This window comes from Protopterus annectens, chromosome 3.part0, assembly GCF_019279795.1.
Source record: "Protopterus annectens isolate FY-2018-M chromosome 3.part0, PAN1.0, whole genome shotgun sequence".
NCBI lineage: Eukaryota > Metazoa > Chordata > Ceratodontiformes > Protopteridae > Protopterus > Protopterus annectens.
Window position 1 is genome coordinate 933,528,958 of NC_056731.1, and position 26,420 is coordinate 933,555,377.

At 43.4% G+C, this 26,420-nt stretch overlaps 1 protein-coding gene across 3 annotated transcripts in view; it reads left to right on the forward strand.

Moving 5' to 3' along the window:
- Positions 1-26,420, forward strand: part of FAM8A1 (family with sequence similarity 8 member A1) — a 731,350-nt gene that overhangs the window by 556,794 nt on the left and 148,136 nt on the right. The window contains exon 5 of one of the 3 annotated variants that reach the window (XM_044065265.1): positions 11,393-11,856. The exons of the other annotated variants lie outside the window; for them this stretch is intronic. Within the exon in view, the coding sequence (XP_043921200.1) occupies positions 11,393-11,426 (34 nt within the window). The 3' untranslated portion in view covers positions 11,427-11,856. Of the gene's footprint in view, positions 1-11,392; positions 11,857-26,420 lie in introns of those variants that run through there. 3 annotated transcript variants of the gene reach the window in all.

Consider the following 26,420-nt stretch of genomic DNA (forward strand, 5'->3'; position numbering starts at 1 on the left):
TCCCTGGACACTCGGGACTTTTCTTCCTCTAGAGACAGAGGAGGTCAGAGAAACTTCGGGTCTCAAGAACCGTTCTTGGACAGGTCTGCGCAGCAGCCCTGAGGGGTTGCCTGACTGCTCATCTCTGGAGGCAGTCGGGGGTCGCCTCTTGTTTCACCCAACACAGTGGGAGTCCGTAACAACAGAACATTGGGTGTTGCAAATCATATCCAGAAGTTATTGCATCCCTTACGTAGAGCCACCCTTCCCACCAAAACACCTCCCAGATGTTCCACCCACGCAAAGGGAGGTAGCAGCACTGGAAATAAACAAGCTGCTAAGAAAAATGCGTCATCCAAATCGTCCCCCCAGATCAGTCCAGATTGGGCACTTATTCCAGGTTCTTTTTGGTGCCAAAGAAGATGGGGGACCTAAGACCCATTCTGGATCTTTTCACTTTGAACCTATCTGTAGCCAAGGAAAAATTCCAGATGGTTACCCTTCAGTTCATCCTGCGCTACCTGCAAGAAAAAGATTGGATGTGCTCGATTGACCTCCAGGATGCGTACTATCATATCAAAATGAACAGACATTCCCGTAGGTTTCTCCATTTCTGGCTAGGGGCCAATCATTATCAGTTCAGAGCCCTCCCCTTTGGTCTCACCACAGCCCCCAGGGTGTTTACCGAAGTGATGGCAGTAGTAGCAGCTCAGCTAATACTTCAAAGAATTCAGGTCTTCCCTTACCTGGATGATTGGCTCCTTGCTGCCCTCACCAGGCACCTGCTGTGCCAAGCCAGGGACTATTTCCTGGTAGTAGCGAGCAGTCTGGGCATTACTATAAACCTCAGCAAATCGTCACTGACTCTAGTCCAGACTCTAGACTTCATAGGAGCTTGGTTGGACACCATATAAATGGAGGCTTACCTCACTTCAGAAAGGGTACACAATTTAAGACTTCATGTTTCTTACATTCTCCAGGCTCATCTTCCTTCAGCGGAGACTGTTCTGCGGGCTCTGGGTCCCATGGCAGCCACACTCAATCTTCTACCCTTTGCATGACTTCATATGCGAGTTCTCCAGTGGACATTAGCAGTTCAATGGTCTCTACTAGATCTACCCTTGTCCCATTCAGTTTGGATTTCCCGGGCTTGCAGAGAGTCCCTTCTCTAGTGGAGTCTCTCCCTGGACCTTGTCAAGGGACATCCCCTTCCATCCTTTCCCACAACCACAGTGACCATGGATAATTCCCAGCTAGGGTGGGGGGTATTGCTCGGGAAGAACTGTCCAAGGCACGTGGTCCCCTTCCAAGACCAATTTGCATATCAACGTCCTGGAGATGAGGGCGGTTCTTCTAGCATTGCAGGCCCTTCATGTCCATCTTTCCTCTAGGGACTATTGCTATTCAGTCAGACAACATGTCAGTAGTCTGAGGGCAGAACCAGATCTTATCCCCTTTGTCGCAAGGCCATAAGAGTGTGGGAATGGGCGATTTCCACCGGCCGCTTTGTGGTGGCAATGCTCATTCTGGGAAGGTCCAACATTCGGGTGGACAGGGCTCGGCAGGACCATTCTGATGCCTTATGATGAGTGGTCTCTGAATCCTTTAATAGCAGAACAGATCTTCCTCAAGTGGGGGTCGGCCTTGCTGCAATCTCATCTTATTCCAATGTGAAACGCAGCGAGTTCTTCACTCTGAATTCCCCTTGGGGGGATGCCCCCAGAGATGCACTGGTTCATGCTTGGCCTCCCGGTCTTCTTTATGCTTACCCCCGCTACCTCTCATTCTGAAGTTTCTTCAGAAAGCTCGTAGGTTGAGGAGCTCAGTAATCCTCATTGCCCCATTCTGGCCTCATCAAGTCTAGTTCCCCTCCCTTTGGTCTCACCTGGCAGTTTCACCATGGATCTTGGATCTGGTTGCGGATCTCATTTCACATCCCTCAGGGATTCCTCACCCAGAACTGCAGAGTCTGAAGCTCACCGCTTGGCTTCTCCAGTTCTATTAATGATTAGGACTCCCAGTTTATCCTCTTCGGTTAAAACCATTTTGGTGGCGGCTTAAAAGTCTTCCACCAGGAAAATTTATCAAAGCAAGTGGAAATGGTTCTCTGTATGGCCCTCGCGACGGGACCTAGATCCATTCACAGCTCCGGTTTCAGCTGTTCTGGAATTTCTAGTGAGTATTTTTTTACCAAGGTGCTAGTTCCTCTACCGTTACAGTCCACTGGCTGCCATCTCTAACTTCCATGTGGGGGAAAACATGACTTCCCTAGCTTCTTCCAGACTTTGCAAGACCTTCCTTTTAAGACCCCCGGTGAAAGATCCTGCACCTCCTTGGGACCTCACCTTTATACTTCAGGCTCTAGTGTCTCCTCCCTTTGAGCTTGCAGCATCAGTAGATTTACAATTCCTATCTTGGAAAACTGCCTTTTTGGTAGCTATCACTTCTGCTAGGAGGGTATAAGAACTTCAACCATTGTCCATTAAAGTTCCTTGCATGGTTTTTCATAAGGACAGGGTTTTCCTGCATACTAATCCTTCCTTTCTACCCAAGGTGGCTTCAGAAGCCAATATTAATCAAACTATTAATCTCCCTGTTTTCTTTCCAAATTTCCAAAATAGGGGTGAATGCAAATTACACTTGCTGGATGTGCACAGACAATTGAGGATTTATTTACACATAACAAAATCCTTTTGTAAATGTGATCAGTTGTTTTTATCCTATTCGAAACCTTTTCTAGGCAAGCCAGTTTCTAAAGTGACCATTGCTCGCTGGATTTCCCAATGTGTCATGTGAGCATATTCTGATAGAGGCATTTCCCCTCTGGGTCAGGTGAAAGCTCACTCTACTAGGTCCATAGCTACCTCAGTGACTTTTTGGTCTAGGGTGTCACTGGATGACATTTGTTCTGCAGCTACTTGGTCCTCATCTCATACCTTCATATCTCATTACAAGTTGGACATCGTGTCCAGGAGTAGGGCATCCTTTGGCTCTGAGGTGCTCTGGCATATCCTTCCATGAGGGCCACCCAGGTGTTGGTAGCTGGGGACTCTGTCCCACAGGTTGAAGACCAGATGAAGTCAACTACTTCAGATAAAGAAGTTATGTACTCACCATAACGTTCATCTAAGTAGATGCATTTCATTTGTCTTCAGCCATAAACCCCTCCTTCCCCCTGACCTTGTCCCTATTGTTCTAACCTTGCATTTGGGAGAGGAGCACTATAGTGGCTCTCCTGGTTTATGCTTGGCTTAGTTATTGGGAGCCATTAGTAGTAAGGTCTTATTGAGTTGGGCTTGTGTTTTCTTGAGCAGCAAACTCAGTCTGAGGGAAGGAAGGAGACGGGAGCATTATGGGTAAGGGGAGGAGCTTGGAGCTCGGATCAGATGCTAGTGATGTGGCCGTCTTGGATCTGAATACCCACAGGTTGAAGACAAATGAAGTACAACTACTCAGATGGAATGTTCTGGTGAGTACGTAATGTCTTTTTCTAGGTGGGCTCTTCCTGCTAAATCTACTCAGAATACTGCTTCTCAAAAACCTCCTTTTCAAGACAAATCAGGTTCCATCTGCTTTCCACTTTCCTCAGTCAGGTTCCTTTATCTCTTCTTCTTTCTGTGTCCCTTCCTAATTGGTTAAGGATTACTCAAGGCTCTTGGGGTCTGTCCATCATCCATCAGGGATACTTCATGGTGTGGAAGTCCCTTCCTCCCTTTCTTGGGTATCCCTCAACCTCCTCAGGAACAGCTTCCTTTATTTCCAGAACTACTTCAAGGCCTTCTTTGTCAAGGCACCATTCAAGTCGTTCCACCTTCCCAGGAGGAGGAAGGGGTTTTATTCCAGAATGTTATTGGTTCCCAGAAAGTAAGGCACCTGGAGACCCATTCCAGACCTCTCTCCTTCCAGATGTTATCCCTTCAGACCCTGTTTCCTCTTCTTCCCCAGGGCTTCCTGGTCTGTCTGGATCTCAAGGATGCTTCTCTTCACATCCCTCTTCATCCTCTTTTCAGGAAGTTTTTGTGTTTCACTGTTTCTTCCTTCCATTATCAGTTCTCCGCTTTGCCCTTTGGCCTTTCTACTGCCTCGCTTTTGTGATTGCTTTTTGCAGGATGAGAGGAGTTCAAATCTTTCCTTATCTGGATGACCTCCTCATCCAGGCTTCCTGTCCTGACCCTTGCTTCAACACCTTTACTCTACTGTTTGCCTCTTGCAAAGCCTGGGGTTTGCAATAAACTTCCAGAAATCATCCCTGGTTCCTTCTCAGGATTATGTGTTTCTTGGTTGCAGGATCCAGACCTTCTCTATGCTGGCCTCCCTGCCTCCTCTTAGGGCTCTTTCTCTGATTGCATTTTTTCAATCACTTCTTCCTCAGGTTTTAGTTACAACCAGGGAGTTTCTCAGGGCACTAGGATTCATGGGCTCCACCATTCCTATGGTACCTCTATCCAGGCTCCATATGAGAAAACTTCAGGAGTTCCTAAAGTCAGTAGGGCTCCAACACTGTCATCCTCTAGATTTTCCAGTTCCTCATCTTCCATGCCTCAAGCTCGAGCTTCACTGGTGGATTCATCATCTATCCCTCAAGCTGGGATTTCCTTTTCATCTCCCAGTCCCCCGTCCCCGCTCTGGAACTTTTCTCAGATGCCTCAAACATTGGATGGGGAGCCTCTTTTGGTCCTCTCAAGGGCCAGTGTCTTTGGCCCCCTCATCAGAGGTCAGACCATATCAATATTAAGGAGATGAGAGCTCTCATTTTCACCCTTCAGGCCTTTCACTCTCTTTCTCCCAGGGCTTCTCAAAATCTTTACAGACAATACCACAGTAATGTGGTACATCAACAAGCAAGAGGAAACATGGTCCTACCTTCTGTGCAGACTGGCTCTTCAAGTTTGGGATCTAGCTGTCCAGTACTAAGTGATTCTTCAGGCTGTTTATATTCCTTCAGAGAAGAACGTAGTGGCAGACCCCCTGAGCAGATCCATAGCACAGGTTAATGAATGGATGCTTCACAGAGATGTATTTCTGGACATTGCCCATAAGTGGGGTACTCCTCAGGTAGATCCTTTTGCCTCCCCTTTGAACAAATAACTTCCTCTTTTTTGCACCAGAGTCCCAAGTCCTCTGGCCTGAAAGGTGGATGCCCTCTCTTTTTCCTGGAATGGGATGTTTCTCTATGCCTTCCCTCCTTCCTCTCATTCCGAGGGTCTTGCTCAAGATAGAGCAAGACTCCCCCAAAATCGTGTTGTTGACTCCCTTTTGGCCCAAACAGCATTGGTTCCCTCTTCTTCTGTACCTAGCCAAGGGCAGTCATCAGAAGTTACCTCACAGGGTGGACCTACTCACAAAAGCCAAGGAATCTCTCATCCATCCTCACTTGTCCACTCTTCAACTGACATTGTGGGTGATAGGGTTTTGATCCCTTTTAGGCACCTTCCCTTCTGAGGACGTGCTTAGGGTTGTGCAGGAAGCCAGAAAACCTACTACCAGGAAATGTTGTGTCTCCAAGAGATGTTCTGTTTGGTGTTTTGCACAGCCAGGATCCACTTTCTGTGGAAATCCCTCTGGTTCTCTTATTTGTGTGAGTTGCTCTGTACTGGATTAGTTTATTCTTCAGTTAAAGTGCATCTTTCAGCCATTTCTGTTTGTCTGCCATTAACTCCTCCTCTGGTCTCTAAGTTTGAGGTCAGGCTGTTTCTTAGAAGCAGCCATCATATCAGACCTCCCAGGAAACCTATTCCTCCTTCCTGGGATCTTAATTTTGTTGTTGAAAAATTAACTCTGCTCCTTTTGAGCTTGCAGCTTCATATTCCTTACAGCATTGTACACGGAAGACCTTTTGGCCTTTACTTCAGCTAAGAGAGTGTCTGAAGAGAGAGTGTCTGAACTCTATGCTCTTATGGCTGTTCCTCCTTTTTTTTTTTTCCATAGGGACAAGGAGTCTCTTTGTACTAATCTTTCTGTGCCCAAGATGGTTAGTGAATTGTCTCTTAGTCTATTAATTTGCCCTCCTTTTTTTCCTTCTCCCCATGTATATTAAGGTTTTCCTCTTTGTTTGTATATGTAGTTGTACTTTTTGTTCCCAGCTTCTAATCTCTGTATCCTACTCAGTGTTTTCTTTCAAAGCTGAATTTTGTAACATTACAGATAATGCTGCAGATTAATTATTGTGAAAGGATTTTAACTTCTTTTTTGCATCAATGATGTCTGTTCTTGTGTGTGTCCCAGTGTCCTATCAGCTTTCAGTGCTGCTGCTTACATTGCTTGATAATCTTCACAAATACAGGTCAGTTTACTAGAAGTAGCGAAGATAGTAATGGAGGTAAAACAACTAGAACTGGAATCTTTAGAAAAAGGTAGGAGCAAATTACATAGGAAAAAATGGGAAATGTGAGATCAATACATGCAGAGGAGGAACGAGGATTACAAGACGATAGGATTTGAATGAGCCATGTCATTGTTAAGTAACAATGACTGGTTATGTTAAAAGTGATGTATAATGCCTGCAGCTACAGTTGTGTCAGCTCAGTTTGGAATGCATAATGTTTGCAACTGAAATTGTGTCACTATGGTTTATTTTCATTTATATAAATATCACATGGTCTATGACATACGTGATAATGTAATAAAGATGTTTCTTGTTTAAAAAAAATACAGACGAGTTCTTCAGGTAGCCTGAATTGTATTGATGGAATGTATGAAGAACAGTGTGTAAGTATCTAAAAAGTTGACAGTAGTCTTATCCATCCATCCATACTCAACCCCTTTTTTCCCATTTTGCACATGGAGTCGGGGTGTCACTTCAACACTGACAATCATGTTAAGCCAAGGTTTACACCGTCGGGTGGCTACCCCTGCCACAGTAGTTCATCCATACCACTCACTCGCACACACACTCACATGTATGGCCATTTTAGTGTCTAATCCACCTACTGCATGTCTTTGGAATGTGGAAGGAAACCAGAACACCCAGAGGAAAACCACGAAACCGCAGGGAGGATATGCAGACTCCATACAGAAGGCACCCAAGCCGAGAATTAAACTGGAGAACCTCTTACTACAAGGTGACAATGTTACCCACTGTACCATGTTGGACAGTAGTCTTTTATGTTGTCATGTAAACAAGGCTGCTGCCCCATGCCAGTTTAAACAGCAGTAAATATATATTTTTCTTCTGACTGACTGAGATGGGCCATAAGGAGCTGGCAGCCCCTTTAAAACTAATGTATAAAGCCATTTTCTTTGAAAAGCCAATGCTTTGGGAAGAGGTTGAAGCAGCTGCTTTGGGTCTACTTCACATTGTCGTAAGCTGACAATATCGAGTCTGATATTGTTGGCACGTCAATATCAAAAGTGAAAAACATTGTGCAAGTAAATGGAAATCTTCGTAAGGGGATATTTCCATTTACCTCAATGTAGTGCGGTCTCGGAGTTGGTATATTTAAGTAGGGGGTGTGTAGGGGGAGCAGGGATGCTTGCCACCCTGCCTACACCATTAGTTTTTTTTTTGTTTTTGTTTTTTACATTATTCAATGTTTTACTTAATCTATCAGTAAAGTTTGACCTGTATTGATTCGATTAAGTAAACTTTTGATAACGTGATATAGATGCACTGCTTTTGCTATTGACTTAATAAATATGACTTGCCGTAACCTGTTCAGTAAGACTTGGAGCTAAGCTTGGAAAGCTCATTGTTAACATAACAGTTCTAGTCACTGTTAAACTCCACATCATTGGTGGAATGCTAAAATATGCTTAGTACACATGCACTTCAAAGTCATCATCTGACCAAGTGTTCTTTCTATTGTTCCTACTGTAGCATTTTTTTATTTGCATGCTTGTAAGCATTTCATTGAAAGAAACACTGTATTTTTCTGTTTAGATTGCTATATTATGTCTTTTTATTTTCTCATAAAAATGTTTGCCTTTACTAAGAAATACTCAGTATTAAATTTATTTTGAATAAAATAACTGCTACTTTCCTATGGCTGTTACCCACAGGATTCTTTTGTTGTGTAATAATGCAGTGTTGAGGGTAATGATTTATAAAAGTATCATTACTGTTTCTAAAGGTGTACTGATGTACTGGATTTCTTTCTACAAAATATTACATTGACTAGAGCAAAATCCTTGAAAGGTAAGACACCTTTGATCATTATAAGTAAAAAACTAAGAGCTCTCATAAAATCATCCAAGGCAAATTTTGAGAGAAAAATCGCCAAGGACTCTAAAGAGAATCATAAGGCCTTCTTTAGCTATGTTAGAAACCTAGGAGGAAACTCCCAGATATGCTCAGAATTAGTTCAAAATGATGTGAAAATTACTGAACCTACACACATTGCCAACATACTGGCTGACAGGTTCAGTGCAAACTTCTCCCCCCCCCAAAGGCGAGATATCTATACCAAAGGTTTGTAGCCCCAAACATCTCCAACGCCCAGGTGAGAACTGCCCTCACTAAGGCAAAAACACAGCATCCATGGGACCGGATGGTGTCCCCGGCTGTGTGCTTCATGAACTCAACGAGGAATTAAACCCACAGTTAGGACAGCTGTTTAATCTTAGCCTCACCTCAGGATACGCACCAAGGAGTGGCGCACGGCGACTGTGGTCCCACTTCATAAGGCGGTGCCTCCACAGACCCTGGAAATTACCGCCCCATTAGCTTGACAAGCCTTATCTGCAAAGCCATGGAGAGGATCATAATGGAACTCATAAATAAAGACATAGGGAACTTGCAGACTTTGGATCCAACTCAGTTTGGCTTTGTCAAAGGCAGATCCTGCCTCTTAAACTTGGTTGACTTTTCGAGACAGTCACCAAGGCCATTGATGAGGAAAGGCAGTCCATACAGCCTACCTCGACCTGGCAAAGGCCTTGACACAATACCCCACTCAGGTATCATCGAAAAACTCATCAGCTTGAATGTAAACCCATACATCACAAGATGGGTTGCAAACTGGCTAAGTGACAGAACCCACAGGGTCAGAGTTGCTGGAGCCATGTCAGACTCAAAGCCTGTCACAAGTGGTGTCCCACAGGGCTCAGTCCTGGGTCCACTCTTGTTCGGCATCTACTTTTCTGAAGTACAACCAAACACAGGAGGGTTATGGCTGACAAAGTCTGCAGATGACTGCAAACTGAAGCCATAGTCGAAAACACATCTGACACAGATATCCTCCAGAAGGGCCTCACAGAAATGGATAACTGGTGCCAGAGCCATGGCCTGAAGTTAAGCGCCAAAAATGCATAGTCATACCCTTTGGGAAAAACAAGGCTACCCCTAGCTACCATATAGGTGGCAATCCACAGAGCACAGAAAGAGTCATCAGAGATCGGGGGACCCAGGTTGACAGTAGCCTTTCGTTTGACACTCATGTTGCTAAAGTAGTTAGGAAAACCTTCTATATCACCCACCTGATCATGAAGGGATTCACATCTAGATCAAGGGAGGTCATCGTCCCCTGTACTCATCACTTATTAGACCTATGATTGAGTACAATGCCCGTTCGAATGTATCTGACCAGACACCTGCTGCAGCTTGAAAGGCCCCAAAAGTTCCTCACCAAAAGGATAAAGGGTCTCAAAAATATGTCTTATGCTGCCCGACTGAAAGAACTCCAGCTCTATTCAGTCTCATACCGCTTGCTCAGAGGTGACCTGTGCCTGACATATAAGGCCATGTCAAACCCAGATTTGATGAATATGCTTCACCTCAAAAATCTAGATCCCTCAGAACCACAAGGGCGGAGACTTAAACCTTGACACGGTTATAAATAGAGCGTGCTGGAGGGACAGATTCATCACCCAGAGACTCCTATGCTGTGGAACAAAATCCCGGTACATGTGAGGCAGAGCACCTCTCTGGTCTTGTTCAAGAGGAATCTTGACCAATGGATGGGAGATTGCAGATATACCCCAGGGATTACTTCAGCGTCACTGCTTGACAGAGGCACAGCAAAATGATAGGCATAGTTTTTATTCAAACTAAAGGGGTGGCGAAAGCCACATAACTATGGGCTAGGCTTATAAATGCCCTTGGGCAGATAGCCTAGTATGAACCTATGAACCTATGAACCTATGAACTTTGAAATGGAAAGGGGGGGGAGTAGATGGGTGTTCCTGTCCCAGGTGTCACCAGAATGCAGGAGGAACATCAACAGATGCACACACACACACACACATACATACATACATACACACACACACATATATAATATATATATATATATATATATATATTTTTTTTTTTTTCTTTTTAAACTGTAATTTATTTTTTCTCAAATCCCACTTTCTTCCTTTGAGTATTGGAGGGGGGGCTCAAAATCAATAGAGAGTTGCTAAGTTATGAGCTAGGGCATGGGTCTGCAACCTTCACTATCAAAAGAGCCATTTTGGCCCTCTCCCACCAAATAAAATTCATCGGCGGCCACAAAACCTATTTGACCCCTAAAATGAAGATAACACAGAGTATAAAGTTTTATATATACTTATTATACTAAATATAAAAGAACTAAATTTATGAGCAATATTTAAAATACATCCCTATTTTTGTTCCTTTGTTGGGATTGCTCTATCTCTGTCAGTGTGTGTGTGTGTGTGTGTGTGTGTGTGTGTGTGTAAAATGCATGTTAACAGAAACCATGTTGTCCTAGAAAGTTTCTTAGTTTATAAGAGCAATATTTAAAGTCAATCACTGTTTTGTGTGTGTGTGTGTGTGTGTGTGTGTGTGTGTGTGTGTGTGGTAGATTGGCCATTATTTTTCAAAGCTACAGGGAGCCACTGCATGGGGGTGAAAGAGCCACATGTGGCTCCAGAGTAGCAGGTTGCAGACCCCTGAGCTAGGGTGACATGAGAATGGGGATTCCGGGCCTCATGAGCACAAGAATTCCGCCAAATACAAACGCTCTCAAGGATCTGCTGCTGCACCACAGAATGGAGTGAGTAACTTTGTATAGGACAAAATGTGTTTTCTTTCCCTCTCTGTCATGCAGCTACACTATACTTCCCTAGCTCAGTCCAGCACCAGTGCCATTTCACAATGATATATGATGGAACCGCATCTCTTCCAAGTTTTCCTTTTCTAAATTATCTGTTTTTGCTTTGGTGCAGTCTCTACAACTACATGTGGCACTCTAGATACAGTCTTACCAGATGTCTGTAAGGAGAATAAGTTTTTTTTTTTGTTTGTTTTGTTTTATTAGTGCTAGTGATACTTTGAATCTATAGTTAACTTTATTTGCTTTCATTTATGCACACGCAAGTGTGTGTGTGGTGTATGTGCATATATATGTATTATATATATATATATATAAATATATAATTTTATATTTAATTTTAGTAAAACCTTTTTTACTTTCCTTTTTAGTATATTTTCTTTTCAACAAACTTTATCTTGTCCCTGTTATATCCGTAGGTATACTGGAACACCAGTAGCTACTGCAGATTAGTGCCAGCCTTGCTTTCAGTGCATGCCTAGAGGAATACATGCCTTTCTTAATCAGCTGATTTTCTGCAGTACTTGGAGCAAGCCAGCAAGAGAACAAGTAGTTTAGACATGGAAAAGCTTCTCTTGTAAAGTAAATATTTAGAAAAGTTGAACTAGATCTAGAATATAAACATTTACTTTTGCATTGTAAACACTGCATAACAAGATGTTTGCATCCTATTCCCCAGTGTGGGTCTCATGAGTGTTTTGCATTAGGTAATGTTTTATGTTAATTTCTGAACCTGCCTCCCAACAACTGAGAACACTGCCATTAGTTGTTTAAGTTGATATTAAACCCAAAGGTTGTAATGCAGTTGTGTAGTAATTCATGTTGAATAATTCATTTGCAGCACAAGTAAAATAAAGGGTGACATGTTTAATTATCTGTTGAATCCATTGTGTTTTAGCTTTTCTTAGCTTTTGTGACTATACTTAAGAGGGTCAGGGTATTCTCAGCATGCACAAAAAAAGCCTGACTCTTGCTAATTTTAGTGGTGTGCCCTCCTTTCTTTCCACCCCCAATTCCCCAGCTAACCCCTAATAACACATTCATTACAGAGTTTGCCTGCCCACTTCTAACTACTTTTTCCCCATCTTCTTAAAGACATAACACATACTTATACTACACCGCAACTTTACCCAAATTCTCTTCTCAAAGACACTGCATGCTAAACAGGTAGAATAATACACTCAATCCATAAAATAAACCCACTGTTACATACAAGTGAACAGTTATAGGTTAACACACTCCCTGGAAAAACATCTCTTCAGCCATGCAACAAGGCAATCTTTTTCACATACCTTAAAGTATTTCCTCACTGTATGCTAACAATGTATCTAATGGTACTCCCTCATACTCAGCATTATGCACACAAAAGACATAATTCAGTTGCTGTTGTCCAACATTAAGTACAACTCCCTACCATACAAATCCATTTACATAAACCATCCTCCAACTAGTAACCCCAGCATGTTTCCTAGATTTTCCCACATACAGTATGCTTTCAACAACATCCCAAATGCTACCATTCACAAAAAGTTACTAAAATACCCAAATCGTACAGATTAATTCTGGTACTGCTTATACATCTGATCAGGAGTAGCACTAAAACAAACTGGGGTCTCACATCCATATCCCTCCTAATCAAACGTACAATAACTTTGTTTCCTTTCTAATGCAAAAGCATTAGTAATAAATTGACTTATGGTATGGAGCTGAGCAGTCATTGGACAAAGCTCTCTTCCTCGAGATTGGCGAAAAGTCCATGAAAAAACAGTTATCTACGCAGAAAAAAAATCTAAATTCAGATGATTGTGCATTAAGAACATCCGATCTTTTAATGCAAACTTGTCAACAAAGCACGACTTTCCACCATCGGCACAGGATCTCTCCACTATAGACAGATACCAGCAGTACAAAGGTTTGCCATACCAAAACAGTAGATGTGATGAACATGCAGGAAAAGATTGATAAAATGACACTGAGGTAATGAAAAGAAATACAATGCTGTTGGCCTGTATACAAAGTAATGAAAGAATAAAAGAGATTGAAAATACTTCAGCGATATCCAGACACTGCATCTTTAAAGATGAGCACATATCAAGAGTAATAGAACTCTAGGTAGTGCAGGAAAAATTAAGAGTAAAGCTGGTAGACATTTAAGACTGATTAAGGAGAGAAAATTTAAGATCTATGAACATATCGGAATGAGTGGAGGGAAAAGGCTTCTTTAATTTAATGGTGTAACAACAGAGTGAGTGGATGAGCATTCTGGAGAAAGGATACTGATGGACAGAGCCCACAGTGCTTCACATAGGTTTCCCTAGAGCCATAATTATAAAGGTACATTACCAGCTGAAGGACCAGTTGCTAAACTTGCCTTGGAAAATGAACGCAAAAAAAAAAAATTTGTGGGGCGTGACAATTCGTTGAGGACAAGGCTAAAAAAAAGTAAGTTCACACCACATTTAAGAAAATACAGAAGTCTAGGACACACGTTTTAAGCTATTTTAACCAGTAAATTTGAAAATATTTTTTCCTTCTGGTACAAAAGTATTTATGTACCCAGAAAAGTCATCAGTGGAGCTGGATAGCTTTATCCTTAAACACCAAACAGACTCTTTCCAGCCCACCAAGATATTTGTCAGCTGGTAAAGGAGCAATGTAACAGACATCATCAGATGAGATGGACAAGCAAAACTGTTCCTCTTATTCAAGAAGAAAATAATAGATAAACAGAAGGAAGTGGAGAACTTAAGGGTAAGATAGACTCCACAGAGTGGCCAAACTGCAATCAAACTGAATTACATTAGAGACATGTTGCATCTCATGACTGTTTAAATGGGCGACTTGCACATGTTGTCAAAAAGTATGGCAAGTTAGATAATGATGTGAATGACTGTCATTGTATTAGTTTAAAGGAGCAACTTGATATGACAGTTGTTTTTAATGTTGCTTGCTCAACTGAAAGATTTTTAATATTTCTAAATGTTTATTGAATTAGCACCAGATTGTCAAATGTACCTTCTGCATTCAAGATACAATTAAGCAAACCATTATCTGTGGTCATCATACTGCTGAAATAAACAGGAGGTAAACAGGAGTAGGAAATTAACAGTAGGAGGCAGGGAAAAGACGATTCAGTGAGTATCCTATTGGCTCAACTTGACACTCCCATAAAAAGATGAATGAAGCCCTTTAAATTATTAATTGTAGTCACAGTTACGCTCAGACAACCAAACAAAAATTGCTGTAAAGTTAGCAGTGATGTCCGTCTATTTCACTGTTACAATATTCATTACACTAGGGATGCCCTGCCAAAGGTGGCCTGATGTCTGGCCCGTATACTAAAGCATTTAAGTTGCTTTAAGGTATGCCGTACATCACATGTATGCTCCTTGCATATAGCGTAGGGCATAAAAGTGATGTCCGGCCATACCATTTTCAGAACTTCTTTGCCACCAATCCGAATGCCATCTTTTGATCGTCTGTCTGAACACCTGTTCCGTTGCTGGTTCAGTAAGCCGTTACAGATAAGTGCCCCATTGGGGCTTTGTTGTCTTACCTTTCGTTTGCTATATTGTTGCTTGTGGGGTTTCATATCATCCAAGAAGGGTAAATGCCAGTGAGGGAGACAGATTTCCCATAAAGACGGTCATGAATAGTGTCTGTTTTGCCTTGGCGCTTCGCACAACAGGCCTTTATTCCCAAATCCCTTCATAGTAGGGTTTCTTCTTTGGCGCTTTATCTTGAGAATCAATGTCTTAAGCTTCTTGCTAAAGACATGATGGCGGAAACTTCCCATTCCAAGGGACAGCTGTCTGGGAAGAAGGCAGCCAAGAAACCTAGGCCAGAATCTTCTGCTGTACAGCCTCCATTGTACGTCCCTCCTGAAGTGGGTGTTAGCTCAGAGGTTCGCCCAGCTTTATTGTTGGATTTTTCTGCCGCACCCAGCTTGGAGGCCAGCAGGAATCTGTCTTTAGGCATGTCTGAGGAGGCATTGTAAACATCCACTTCAGACGTTCAGGGGGAACCGTGGCTGATTATCTCCAATGGGCCTAGGGGTGTTCCCCAAATTTTAGCCAGAGAAGAAGCTCATAATACAGTTATTGAATGCCATCTGGGGTCGGAGTGTTCCACATTTTTTAAGGTGGACACCCCCTTAAAGAAAAAGCAGAAGACTAAACATATTTCCTCACCTCCTAAGGATCCATAGAGTGAGTGGCAGTCCTTCATTCAAGGGTTGTTTAGTGCTTTGATGGCTTTAAAACCTCCTTACGGTGTTTCTGATCCAGCCCCCCCCCCTTAGTCATCTACCCCCCTTAAGAGACCTAGAGAACAGGATTCCTCTGAGGAGGAGGCAGAGTCAGATGAGGAATTACTCCTCCCAGATTCCCTGTCCTTTAGATTATGGATCAGAGGAAGAGGAATCTACTGGTCCTGATAACTCCCTTTGCAGAGATTTCTTTTGGGGACACTATCTCTAGGATGATAAAGTTCTTTAAATGGAATTGTGGTCAGATTTCAGAGATACAAAAAAAAGGTATTAGTATTACGAGCTGCTGCAGATGGATTCTCCCAGACATTCTGCTGTCCCTCCTGTTTTGGCTGCTTTGTTGGATGCCTTCTCAAATGCCTCTAAGGCTCCAGATTCTCAGCCCCCTGCCCCCAAGAAATCTGATAAATTGTATAGGGTGCATGAGGACTGTAAGTTCTTGTACAAGTGTCCTACTGCTGACCCCTCAGAGGTGTAAGTAGCTTCCGACAAATCTTCTCAATTGCTTTCTTCTCCTAAGTTACTGTCTTCTGATAAAGATAACAGAAGCAAAGAAAAGCTAGGCAAGAAGGTGTACATCTCTGCTACCTTGGCTTTTAGGACGTTTAATTATCAGACCCATATATCCAGGTACTTTTTGGCACAGCTTTCACAAGCTTGTCAGGTGATTTCTGATCTTCCATACTCTGAAGGTAAGACTTTTGCCCTTTCCTTTTTAGGGAATTCCTGCCAGGTGGCTGATCATTCCATCAAGTGCAGTCAAAGGCTACTGCTTTTGGGTCAGTGATGAGTAGGTATTCTTGGCTTCGGCTTCAACCTTTGCCTAATGATATTAAGGCTAAGTCGATGGATGCCCTTCTAGATAATAAACACTTGTTTGGCAAAGCTGCTGCTGATTTAAGTCCCCTCAGGATAAGGGCAAGGCTTTATGGGAACTTAAACATGTTTGTTTCTCCTGTGCCTAAATTTCATTGAAACTACCCGAGTAAGCCAGCCTTTGTTCACAGGCAATCCCACCACCGTTCTAAGGGTAAAAAGGGTGGCAAGAGGGCTGCTAATGTGAAGGCTACTCAGAATTCTGTGCCTTAGAAGTCTCCTTTTCCTGATAAACCAGGTGCTGTCTGACTGTCCTACTCTTCACAGCCACTTTCCTCTTTCTCTTCACCTAACTCGCTCTCTCTTCCTGTTTGGCTAAAGATTACTCAGGTTTCCTGGGTTCTGTCCATTGTATGCCATGAGTATTTCATGATTTGGAACCCCCCCCCTTTATGGGAATTCCTCAGCCCCCTCAGGAACAGCTGTCCTTCTTTCCAGGGGTGCTTTCAGATTTTTTGACTCTGGGTACTATTCAAGAGGTACCTGTGTCCCAAAGGAGGAGGGGTTTTTATTTCAGGATGCTTTTAGTCTCCAGGAAAGAGGGTACCTGGAGAACAATTCTGGACCTCTCTCATCTAAACACTTTTCTGAAGGTGCCCTCTTTTCGTATGTTGTCCCATTCAGACTTTGTTCCCTCTTTTGCTTCCTCGGGCTTATATGGTGTGGCTGTATCTTAAGGAAGCTTATCTCCATATCCCTATTCATCCCCTTTTCAGGAAGTTGTTAGGTTTCTCTGTTGCTGCTTGCATTTTCAGATGTTCTTCGTGTTTCACTGTTGCAGTCATTACATTTGGGTAATCCTGCTGGCAGGTTGCCCTCAGTCGGCCTGAATTCCAAAGTCCTGGGTCCTGCATCGGCTGCTGTCGCCCCTTCCTTGACGTCAGGTCGCCAGGGGTATAAAAGAAGCAGCCGATGCCATTTTCTTTAGTCTTTCTTGCTGCGCGGTGCCCGAAGCAGAAGCAGTTCGCAAGTGCCGGTCGGCCGACTCCTGAGATTTTCGTGTTCGAGTTTCAGATCTGAAGTCTTCAATAAAGCTAAGTACCCCGTTGGGGAAACTTTTTTCTTGCTCCAGACCAGTTTCAGAAAAAGTAAATAACTGTATTTCTTGTGAAAAGCAAATACCTCATAAGGACTTTCATTCTTACTGTATTCCTTGCCTAGGCCCTGATCACAACGTTTCTGGTTGTCGGTTTTGTGCTAGATTTAACCAACGCACTATTAAGCGTCAGTATGATTTTGCTTTAAGCTATTTTAGACTCCGGTTTAATTATCCAGAAATGTCGTTGGATAGCCATCCGACTACCAGAGTTCACAAAAAATGCAAAGAAAAAGAGAGAGATAGACAACCGAGGCCCAAAACAGACGACAAAGCTTCTCCTAAGCCAGTCGCAGGTTCTCAGTGAGGCACTTTTGCAGCCCCTGACGCCCGCTACTTTAGAGTCGCAGGCCGCTACCAACTCCCACGTGGAGTTGGCCATGCCACTGGAAACTCAAGGTATTAGAGCCTTGGATACTATTCCTTCAGATGGGTCCGGAGCCGCTGAGCAGGCACCGGCTTCTGAGGGTGTATTCAGACCTAAACATCTGTACATTAAACCAACTTCAACTTCAAAGGCAAAGACTAAAGCATCTTCTAAAGCAAAGAAACAAACTCAAGAGCCACGTGGACAGGCCTCTATGCCCAAAAAACAGATGCTCAAAATGGCCGAAGACTTGATTACCTTGATCAGGGGTTCCCATCCCCCTCCTGACAAGAGGGCTAGGCAAGAGACTGACTATGAATCTTCAGATCCGGTTTCTATTTCTTCTGATTCCTCTTCTGATCAGGAATATTCTCTCTCCCCCCCCATGAGGATTCTGATGCTGAAGAATCTATACCTTCAGCTTCTCCTCCAGAGGACTATTCTTTTGGGGAAACCTTGCATACCATGAGGGAGCATTTCCACTGGGAGAGCCAAGATTTTTCAGAATCTAAAAAGAGGCTCAGGGATTTCCTTTTACTACCTCAACACAGGCCACTAGCCATTCCACCTGTTAGACATTGTAGATGATGTGTTTTCGGAGTCTAGTCTTACCCCTGATTCCTTACCTCCAGCTCCTGTTAAGCCTGACAGATATTACAGGGTTCCTGACTCTCATAAATTCCTCTTTAAAAACCCTGCTGCAGACCCAGAAACTATTTCACAGGGTCCCAAAAGAGTTAAGGCTTCCACTGCAAAAAATCCTTCCCCCTCTGACAGAGATTCTAGGGCACTGGATAGATGGGGGAAAAAGGTTTACACAGCTTCTACCTTGGCTATAAGAGCCTTAAACTGTCAGTTTCATATGTTCACATATCAGCAACATGTCATGGCATTGCTTAAACAGAAAATGTTATTAAACTCTGAATGTGCAGAAAACAAGGAAATGCAGGATTTATTGCATGCAGCTGAACAAGTTGGAAAGCATAATTTGCAATGTGGTTTTGATTCTTTGGAGGCCTCCTGCAGGGCCACAGTTACGGGTTCTGTAATTAGGAGGCATGCTTGGTTAAAGGAACAAAATCTGCCTGATCATGTCAAAGATAAATTATTAGATGCACCTTTGCAGCATGATACTTTGTTTGGTGTTAAGGCAGAAGAGGTGTTAAAGAAAATGGAGGACAAAGCTAAATCTATGCAAACTGTCAAAGATTTTTTTTACAAGTACAGCCACCTAGGTTTAGTAGACACTGGCCTACAAAGAATTGGTCCTTTCCTGTGTCAGACAGACCTCAAAGGGGCAGATCCAGATGCCCTAGAGGCAGATCCCAGGCGCAAAGTTCATACAGGTCAAAGCAATTGGGGTGCTTCTACCTCCATGTTGGAGAAGACAAATCACAACCATACAGGAAACAGTCCCAATGACTTCCCCCTGCCTGCACCAAGGACTTATCTCCTGGCAGCACCCTTAGGGAGAAAATTAGCACTTTTTTCTCAAAATTAGCACATTATAACCCAGGACAAGTGGGTTCTAAATATCGTGTCACAAGGAGGCTACAAGTTCCATTCACATACCCTGCCAAAGGCAAACGGCTGGCCAGATCTGCCAAAAAATCAATGGGCAGAGGCACAAAAACAAGGCTCATCCCTCATGGACATGGGGGCCATTCAACAAGTAACAGAGCAAGATCAGGGACAAGGATTTTACTCAAGACTGTTCTTGGTACTCAGAAAGGACAAGGCCTGGAGACCAATACTAGACCTATCTATTCTGAACACATTCATGGATATACCAAAATTCAAGATGTTGACTTTGCAGCAGCTTCTGCCCATGCTGGGCAAGAACGCAACTTGTGACTCTAGACCTAAAAGAGGCATACCTGCATGTCCCAATCAGACAATTATGCAGAAGATACCTCAGATTCAAGGCTGGCACAATGCATTACCAATTCTCTGCACTCCCCTTTGGCTTATCTACTGACCCCAGGGTCTTTACAAAGTGCCTGGCACCAGTAAATGCATTCTGCAGACAAAGAGGAATACAAATATATCCTTACTTGGATGACTGTCTAATTCAAGCAGAGAACAAGGACATTCTTCTACAGCATCTGGCGTTTGTGAAAAGACTTCTAACATGCCTGGGGTACACAGTCAACGAAAATAAATCAAAACTAGTACCATCTCAAGAGATAATATTCCTGGGTGCAAGCTTAAATACAACTGCCCAGATGGCTTATTTCATGCCAGACAAACAAAGGCAACTGACTACCTATTTCAACATGTTGGCAACAAAGGCCCAGTTATCTGCAAGAAAAAATTTGCAGGCTTTGGGCTTCATGGCATCCTGCATCCTACTAATTCCATATGCAAGACTACATATGAGGAAACTTCAGTGGTACCTAAAAAGTGTTTGGACTCAACATTGCCACAGCCTAGAAACAATGATTACTCTCATTCCCTGCCTACAACAGGAGTTTCGATGGTGGGCAAAGGCTTGTCACCAAAACAAGGGACAGCCATTCACATTACCCCTAGCCAGGCAGACACTAACAACGGATGCATCAGATTATGCCTGGGGGGCCCACATGTCAGGAAGATGCATTCAGGGCACATGGTCCTCAACCCAAATGCATCTACATATCAATCAAAAAGAGATGCTAGCTGTTCAAATGCCCTGACAGCCTTCAAGGACCTACTTCATCCGGGACAACAACTGATAAAGACAGACAACACCACGGTCATGTGGTATATAAACAAGCAGGGGGGGGCACACATTCTTACCCCCTTTGCAGACTAGACATGACTTTTTGGAACACAGCATTAACTTACTAAGTACATCTGCAGGCACAATTCCTGCCAGGAAGGGAAAATACTCTGGCAGATGAACTAAGCAGAAACATCATGGATCCCCACGAGTGTCAGCTGGATCCACAAGTCTTCAGCATGATAACAAGGAAATGGGGATGCCCGGACATAGATCTATTTGCCTCCCCTCACAACTTCCAACTAAAAAGATTCTGCACAAGGACTTATCACAGACAAGCATGGAAAGTGGACGCCCTATCTTTCAGCTGGAAAAACCTATCAGTGTATGCCTTTCCACCACTGCCTCTCCACCCCAAGGTACTCCTAAAGGTCAGGCAGGAGAAGCCAAAAATGATACTGATTGCCCCAGACTGGCCCTGCCAGTACTGGTTTCTAATCCTAAGGAACTTGTCTCAATGCCCAGCTTGGACCTTACCTCAGATACCTCATCTACTGTCCCAGCAAAACAATCAGATCCTGCACAACCAACTCAGGACTTTAAACCTGGCAGCATGGCAGATAATGTAGTCATACAAAACACACCTCTCAGTAAAGCTGTGATGGATGTCATTTTGGAAGCCAGAAGGCCAAGTACTAGAAAATCGTATGCTGGAAAATGGAAGAGATTCTGTGCTTGGAACCAGGCACAAGGAACTGATACAGCTGTGCCAAATATTCCTCAGAATTTGCAATACTTAACTAAGATGATGGACAAAGGCCTATCTTTTTCATCTATTAAAATTCATGCCTCTGCCATTTCGGCTCATTACAATACAGAGCCACCAATCTTTTCTCATCCCTTATTAAAGCAGTACCTCAGAGGAGCCAAAAATTTAAGGCCTCCAAGGAGATCACCAATGCCTGCATGGGACCTCAAATATGTCTTGGAAAAACTACCCTGCCTCCTTTTGAGCCAGCTGCTACTGCCGATATAAAGTTTTTATCTTGGAAAACAGCTCTGCTCCTAGCAATAACTTCTGCAAGATGAGTTTCAGAGCTACAGGCACTCATGGCTATGGAACCTTTTATAATTTTTTATCCAGACAGGGTCTCTCTGAGGACAAACCCAACATTTATGGCTAAGGTGGTACCCAGTGTGGCTCTTAACCAAACTATTCATCTGCCAACTTTTTATCCAAATCCACAGAACAAGGGAGAGAGAATTCTGCATTCTTTGGACGTACACAGACAGCTTAGATTCTACTTGGACAGAACCAAAGTTTTCAGAAAGACAGAACAATTACTAGTGGCTTATGCTGCAGGATCACAAGGAAAGGCTATCTCAAACAGACTATTTCAAAGTGGATAGGCCGCTGCATTCGTTTCTGCTACTTACACCATGGCAAGCCAGTGCCTAAGGGCATTAGGCCATATTCAACCAAAGCCGCAGCCACTTCAGCAGCCTTTCTCAGGGGAGTACCAACCAAGGACATTTTAGAGGCTGCTACTTGGAGTTCACTGCACACCTTTACAAACCACTATCATCTGCCACTCTACTCTAAATCCAGGGCAGGCTTTGCCACTGCAGTTCTGCAGGGCCTCATAGCTGCTCCTAATGCTATTTAGCTCCAGCCTCCCAACCATAGCTTTGGGACTCTACCCAAATGTAATGACTGCAACAGTGAAACACGAAGAACATAGTACAGTTGTGTACACTTACCATAAATGTAGATGTTCGAGTGTATTCACTGTTGCAGTCCAGGTTACCCACCCGCCATCCCCTTTCTTCTGATGGAACCTATCTTTCCTTCTCTGATTTATACGACCTATGTGGTGTATTTGCTTGTAGATGAAGGTAAAGTTTATATTGGTGCATGTATTTATATATATATATATATATATATATATATATATATACACAAATATATATGTATGTATATATATATATATATATATATATATATATATATATATATATATATAAATTTTGGCTACCCTTTTAGGGGACAACTGACATCTGGGGCAAGAAAAACTAAAGAAAATTGTGTCGGCTGCTTCTTTTATACCCCTGATGACCTGACGTCAGGGAAGGGGCGACAGCAGCCGATGCAGGACCCAGGACTTTGGAATTCAGGCCAACTGAGGGCAACCTGCCAGCAGGATTACCCAAATGTAATGACTGCAACAGTGAATACACTCGAACATCTACATTTATGGTAAGTGTACACAACTGTACTTTCTCTTTCTGCTGCCCCAAGGGTATTCACCAAATGCCTTGCTCCTGTGATTACTTTTTGCAGGCTTCAGGGGATCCAAGTCTTTCTTTACTTGGCTGCCCTCCTGTTTCAGGCATCGTCTCCAGAGATCTTGCTGCAAATTCTTCATTTTGCCATTTCCCTTGTGCAAAGCCTGGGGTTCACAATAAACTTCAAAAAGTCTTTTCTGACTCCTTCTCAGGACCATGTTTTTCTGGGGTGCAGGATCCAGACTGTGTGCCTTTGCTGGCATCCCTGCTTCCCCCCAAGGCCTTAACACTCATTTCCTTTTTTCAGATTGATGTTCTGTGTTTCACTGTTGCAGTCATCACATTTGGGTTATCTGCTTGCAGTAGCCCTCAGTCGGCCTGATTAACAAAGTCTTGGGTCCTACGTCGGTTGCTGTCTCCTCTTCCATGATGTCAGGTCATCAGGGGTATAAAACATGCAGCCCACGTCATTACATCAGTCTTTCTTGCCGTGCGGTGCCCGAAGCAGAAGCAGTTTGCAAGTGCCGGTCGTCCGACTCCTGAAATTTTCGTTTTCGAGTTTCAGAACAGAAGTCTTCAACTAAAAGCTAAGTACCCCGTTGGGGAAACTTTTTCTTGCTCTAAACCAATGTCAGTAAAAGTAAATAATGGCATTTCTTGTGGAAAGCAAATACCTCATAAAGATTTTCATTCGTACTGATTTCCTTGCCTGGGCCCTGACCTCGACGTACCTCACTGTCGATTTTGTGCCTTATTTAAACGACGAACTATCCGTCGTCTGTATATTTTTTCACTTCTAAATATTGTGGTGCTCGGTTTAATTATCCCAATATGTCTTTGGTAAGCCATCCGACTACCGACATTCTGAAAAAACACAAAGAGAAAGACAGAGACAGGCCGCCGAGGTGCCGGTACTCAGTGAGGTGCTTTTGCAGCCCCTGATACCCGCTACTTCAGATTCGCAGGCCTCTACTGTGACCCATTCTGAGTCCGGTATGCCGCGAGATGCTTCAACTGTGGAACCTGCAGATGTCTCTACCTTGGATGGGTCCGGAGCCGTTGTGCAGGCACCGACTTCTGAGGGTGTATTCAGGCCTACTGACTTGCATATTAAACTGACACCATCTTCTTCTTCAAGGCCTAAAACTCAAACCATGCCTAGAAAACGGGTGCCCAGACAGCATGGCCAGGCCTCTATGCCTAAAAAACAAATGATAAGAATGACTGAAGACCTTATTACTTTAATCAGGGGAAGCCAACCTTCCCCCTCTAAGAGACCTAGGACTGAGTTTCCTTATGATACCTCTGACCAGGATTCTGAAATTTCCGTTTCCTCTAATGACCAGGATTTACCCTTATCTACCTATGAGGATTCTGATGCTGAGGATTCTATTCCCTCTGCTTTTACCCCAGAGGATTTCTCTTTTGGGTGAAACCTTGCATACTCTCAGGGAGCATTTTCGTTGGGCAAGTCAGGATTTCTCTGTTTCTAAAAAGAGGCTTAGGGATTTCTTACTCCTGCCCCAGCACAGGCCTTTAGCTATGCCTCCTGTACTGGACATTGTTGATGATGCCTTTTCGGAATCTAGCATGGCCGCTGACTCTTTACCTCCTGCTCCCAGAAAACCTGATAGATATTACAGGGTTCCTGACTCACAAGTTCCTTTTCAAAAATCCTACTGCAGATCCTGAAACCATTTCACAGGGACCCAAGGGCATTAAAGCTTCAACTGCCAAAAATCCTACCACCTCTGATAGAGACTCCAGGGCGCTGGATAGATGGGGTCAGAAGTTATACACTTCTGCAACTTTGGCCATTAGGGCCTTGAATTGCCAGTTTCATATGTTAAAGTATCAGCAGCCTATTACTGGATTGCATAAACAGAAAATGATGTTGATTCCTAATTGTGCTGAAAATAAGGGCTTACAGGATTTAATGCATTCTGCTGAACAAGTTGGTAAACATACGTTGCAATGTGGTTTTGATTCACTAGAGGCATCTTGCAGGGCTGCTGTAACTGGGTCTGTACTTAGAAGGCATGCTTGGATTAAGGAGCAATCCCTGCCAGATTATGTTAAAGTGAAGTTACTGGATACTCCCTTAAATCAGGACCGCCTGTTTGGCAACAAGGCAGAAGAATTTCTTAAAAAGATGGAGGAAAAAGCTAAATCTATGCAAACTGTTAAAGATTTTTTTACAAATACAACCTCCGAGATTTAGTAGGCATTGGCCTTCTAAGAATTGTTCCTTTCCTGCCTCTTCCAGACCTTCTCAGTCCAAACCCAGACCCAGCAGAGCATCCAAGCTTCAGGCCCAGGGTACGTACAGGACTAAGCAGTGGGGGGACTCCACTTCCAAACCTGGGAGTAATAAAACTCCCCCTATGGTAAACTGTCTCAATGACTTCGTTTTAAAACTTCCAAGCACTTCTCGACTGCCCCTTTGGGGGGAAAGATTGCACTTCATGCAAGTAACTGGGGACTCATTACCCAGGACAAATGTGTTTTAAATATAGTGTCCCAAGGATACATATTTCACTTCCACATGCTACCAACTCCAAGCGGTTGGCCAGATCTACCTCCAAATCAGTGGGGAGAGGCCCAAAAGCAAGTACTCTCTCTCTTAAGCATAGGGGCTATTCAGTTGGTACCAGAAGAGGAAAAGGGACAAGGTTTCTACTCGAGACTTTTCCTGGTACCCAGAAAAGACAATTCATGGCGTTCGATCCTGGACCTGTCTACTCTAAACACCTTTTTGGTGACTCCAAAATTCAAGATGCTGACTCTTCAATTGCTTCCTATGCTAGGCAAAGATGCCTGGTTGGCAATACTAAATTTAAAGGAAGCATACCTGCACATCGCAATCAGGGAATCTTGCATAAGATACCTACGCTTCAAAGCAGGCTACACGCACCATCAGTTCTCTGCACTGCCCTTTGGCTTATTTACTGCACCCCGGGTATTCACAAAGTGCCTAGCTCCACTCATTGCATTTTGCAGGCAAAGAAATATTCAGATATACCCATACCTGGACGATTGCCTAATTCAGGCAGAAAACCAGGGCATAATTTTGAATCATCTGCCTTTTGTACAAAGGGTGCTAACTTGTCTGCGGTACACCATAAACAAAAAGAAATCACACCTGGTAACCTGTCAATAAATTATATTCCTTGAAGCAAGCTTGAATACAACTTCCCAGATGGCTTTCCTCACACCAGAGAAACAAATTCACTTGACAACCTACTTCAAACAAGTGGCCACAAAAACCCTGCTATCTGCAAGGCAAATACTACAAGCCTTGGGGTTCATGGCCTCCTGCATTTTTCTAATTCCATATGCAAGACTGCATATGAGGAATCTACAATGGTATCTAAAAAGCCTATGGTGTCAACATTCTTAGGATCTAGAAGCAATGATTCCTGTCATACCTTGCCTACACCTAGAGTTCTTTTGGTGGGCAGAGGCCTGCCACCAAAACAAGGGACTACCATTCACACAACCCCCTGCCACCCAAACCCTAATAGATGCATCAGACTATGCAAGCGGGGCGAACCTGGCAGGGAAGTGCATTCAGGGCAAATGGTACCCAAGTCAAATGCACTTGCACATCAATCTAAAAGAAATGTTAGCCATACAGAATGCCTTCAAGGACCACATTCTTCCAGGACAATTAATGGTAAAGACGGACAACGCTACTGTTATGTGGTACATAAACAAGCAGGGGGGTACACATTCTTACTCCCTCTACAGACTAGCCATGGCATTGTGGAACACAGCCTTGAGCTACCAAGTGCATCTACAAGCTTAATTCCTGCCAGGAAAAGTAAATACACTGGCAGACAGACTAAGCAGGA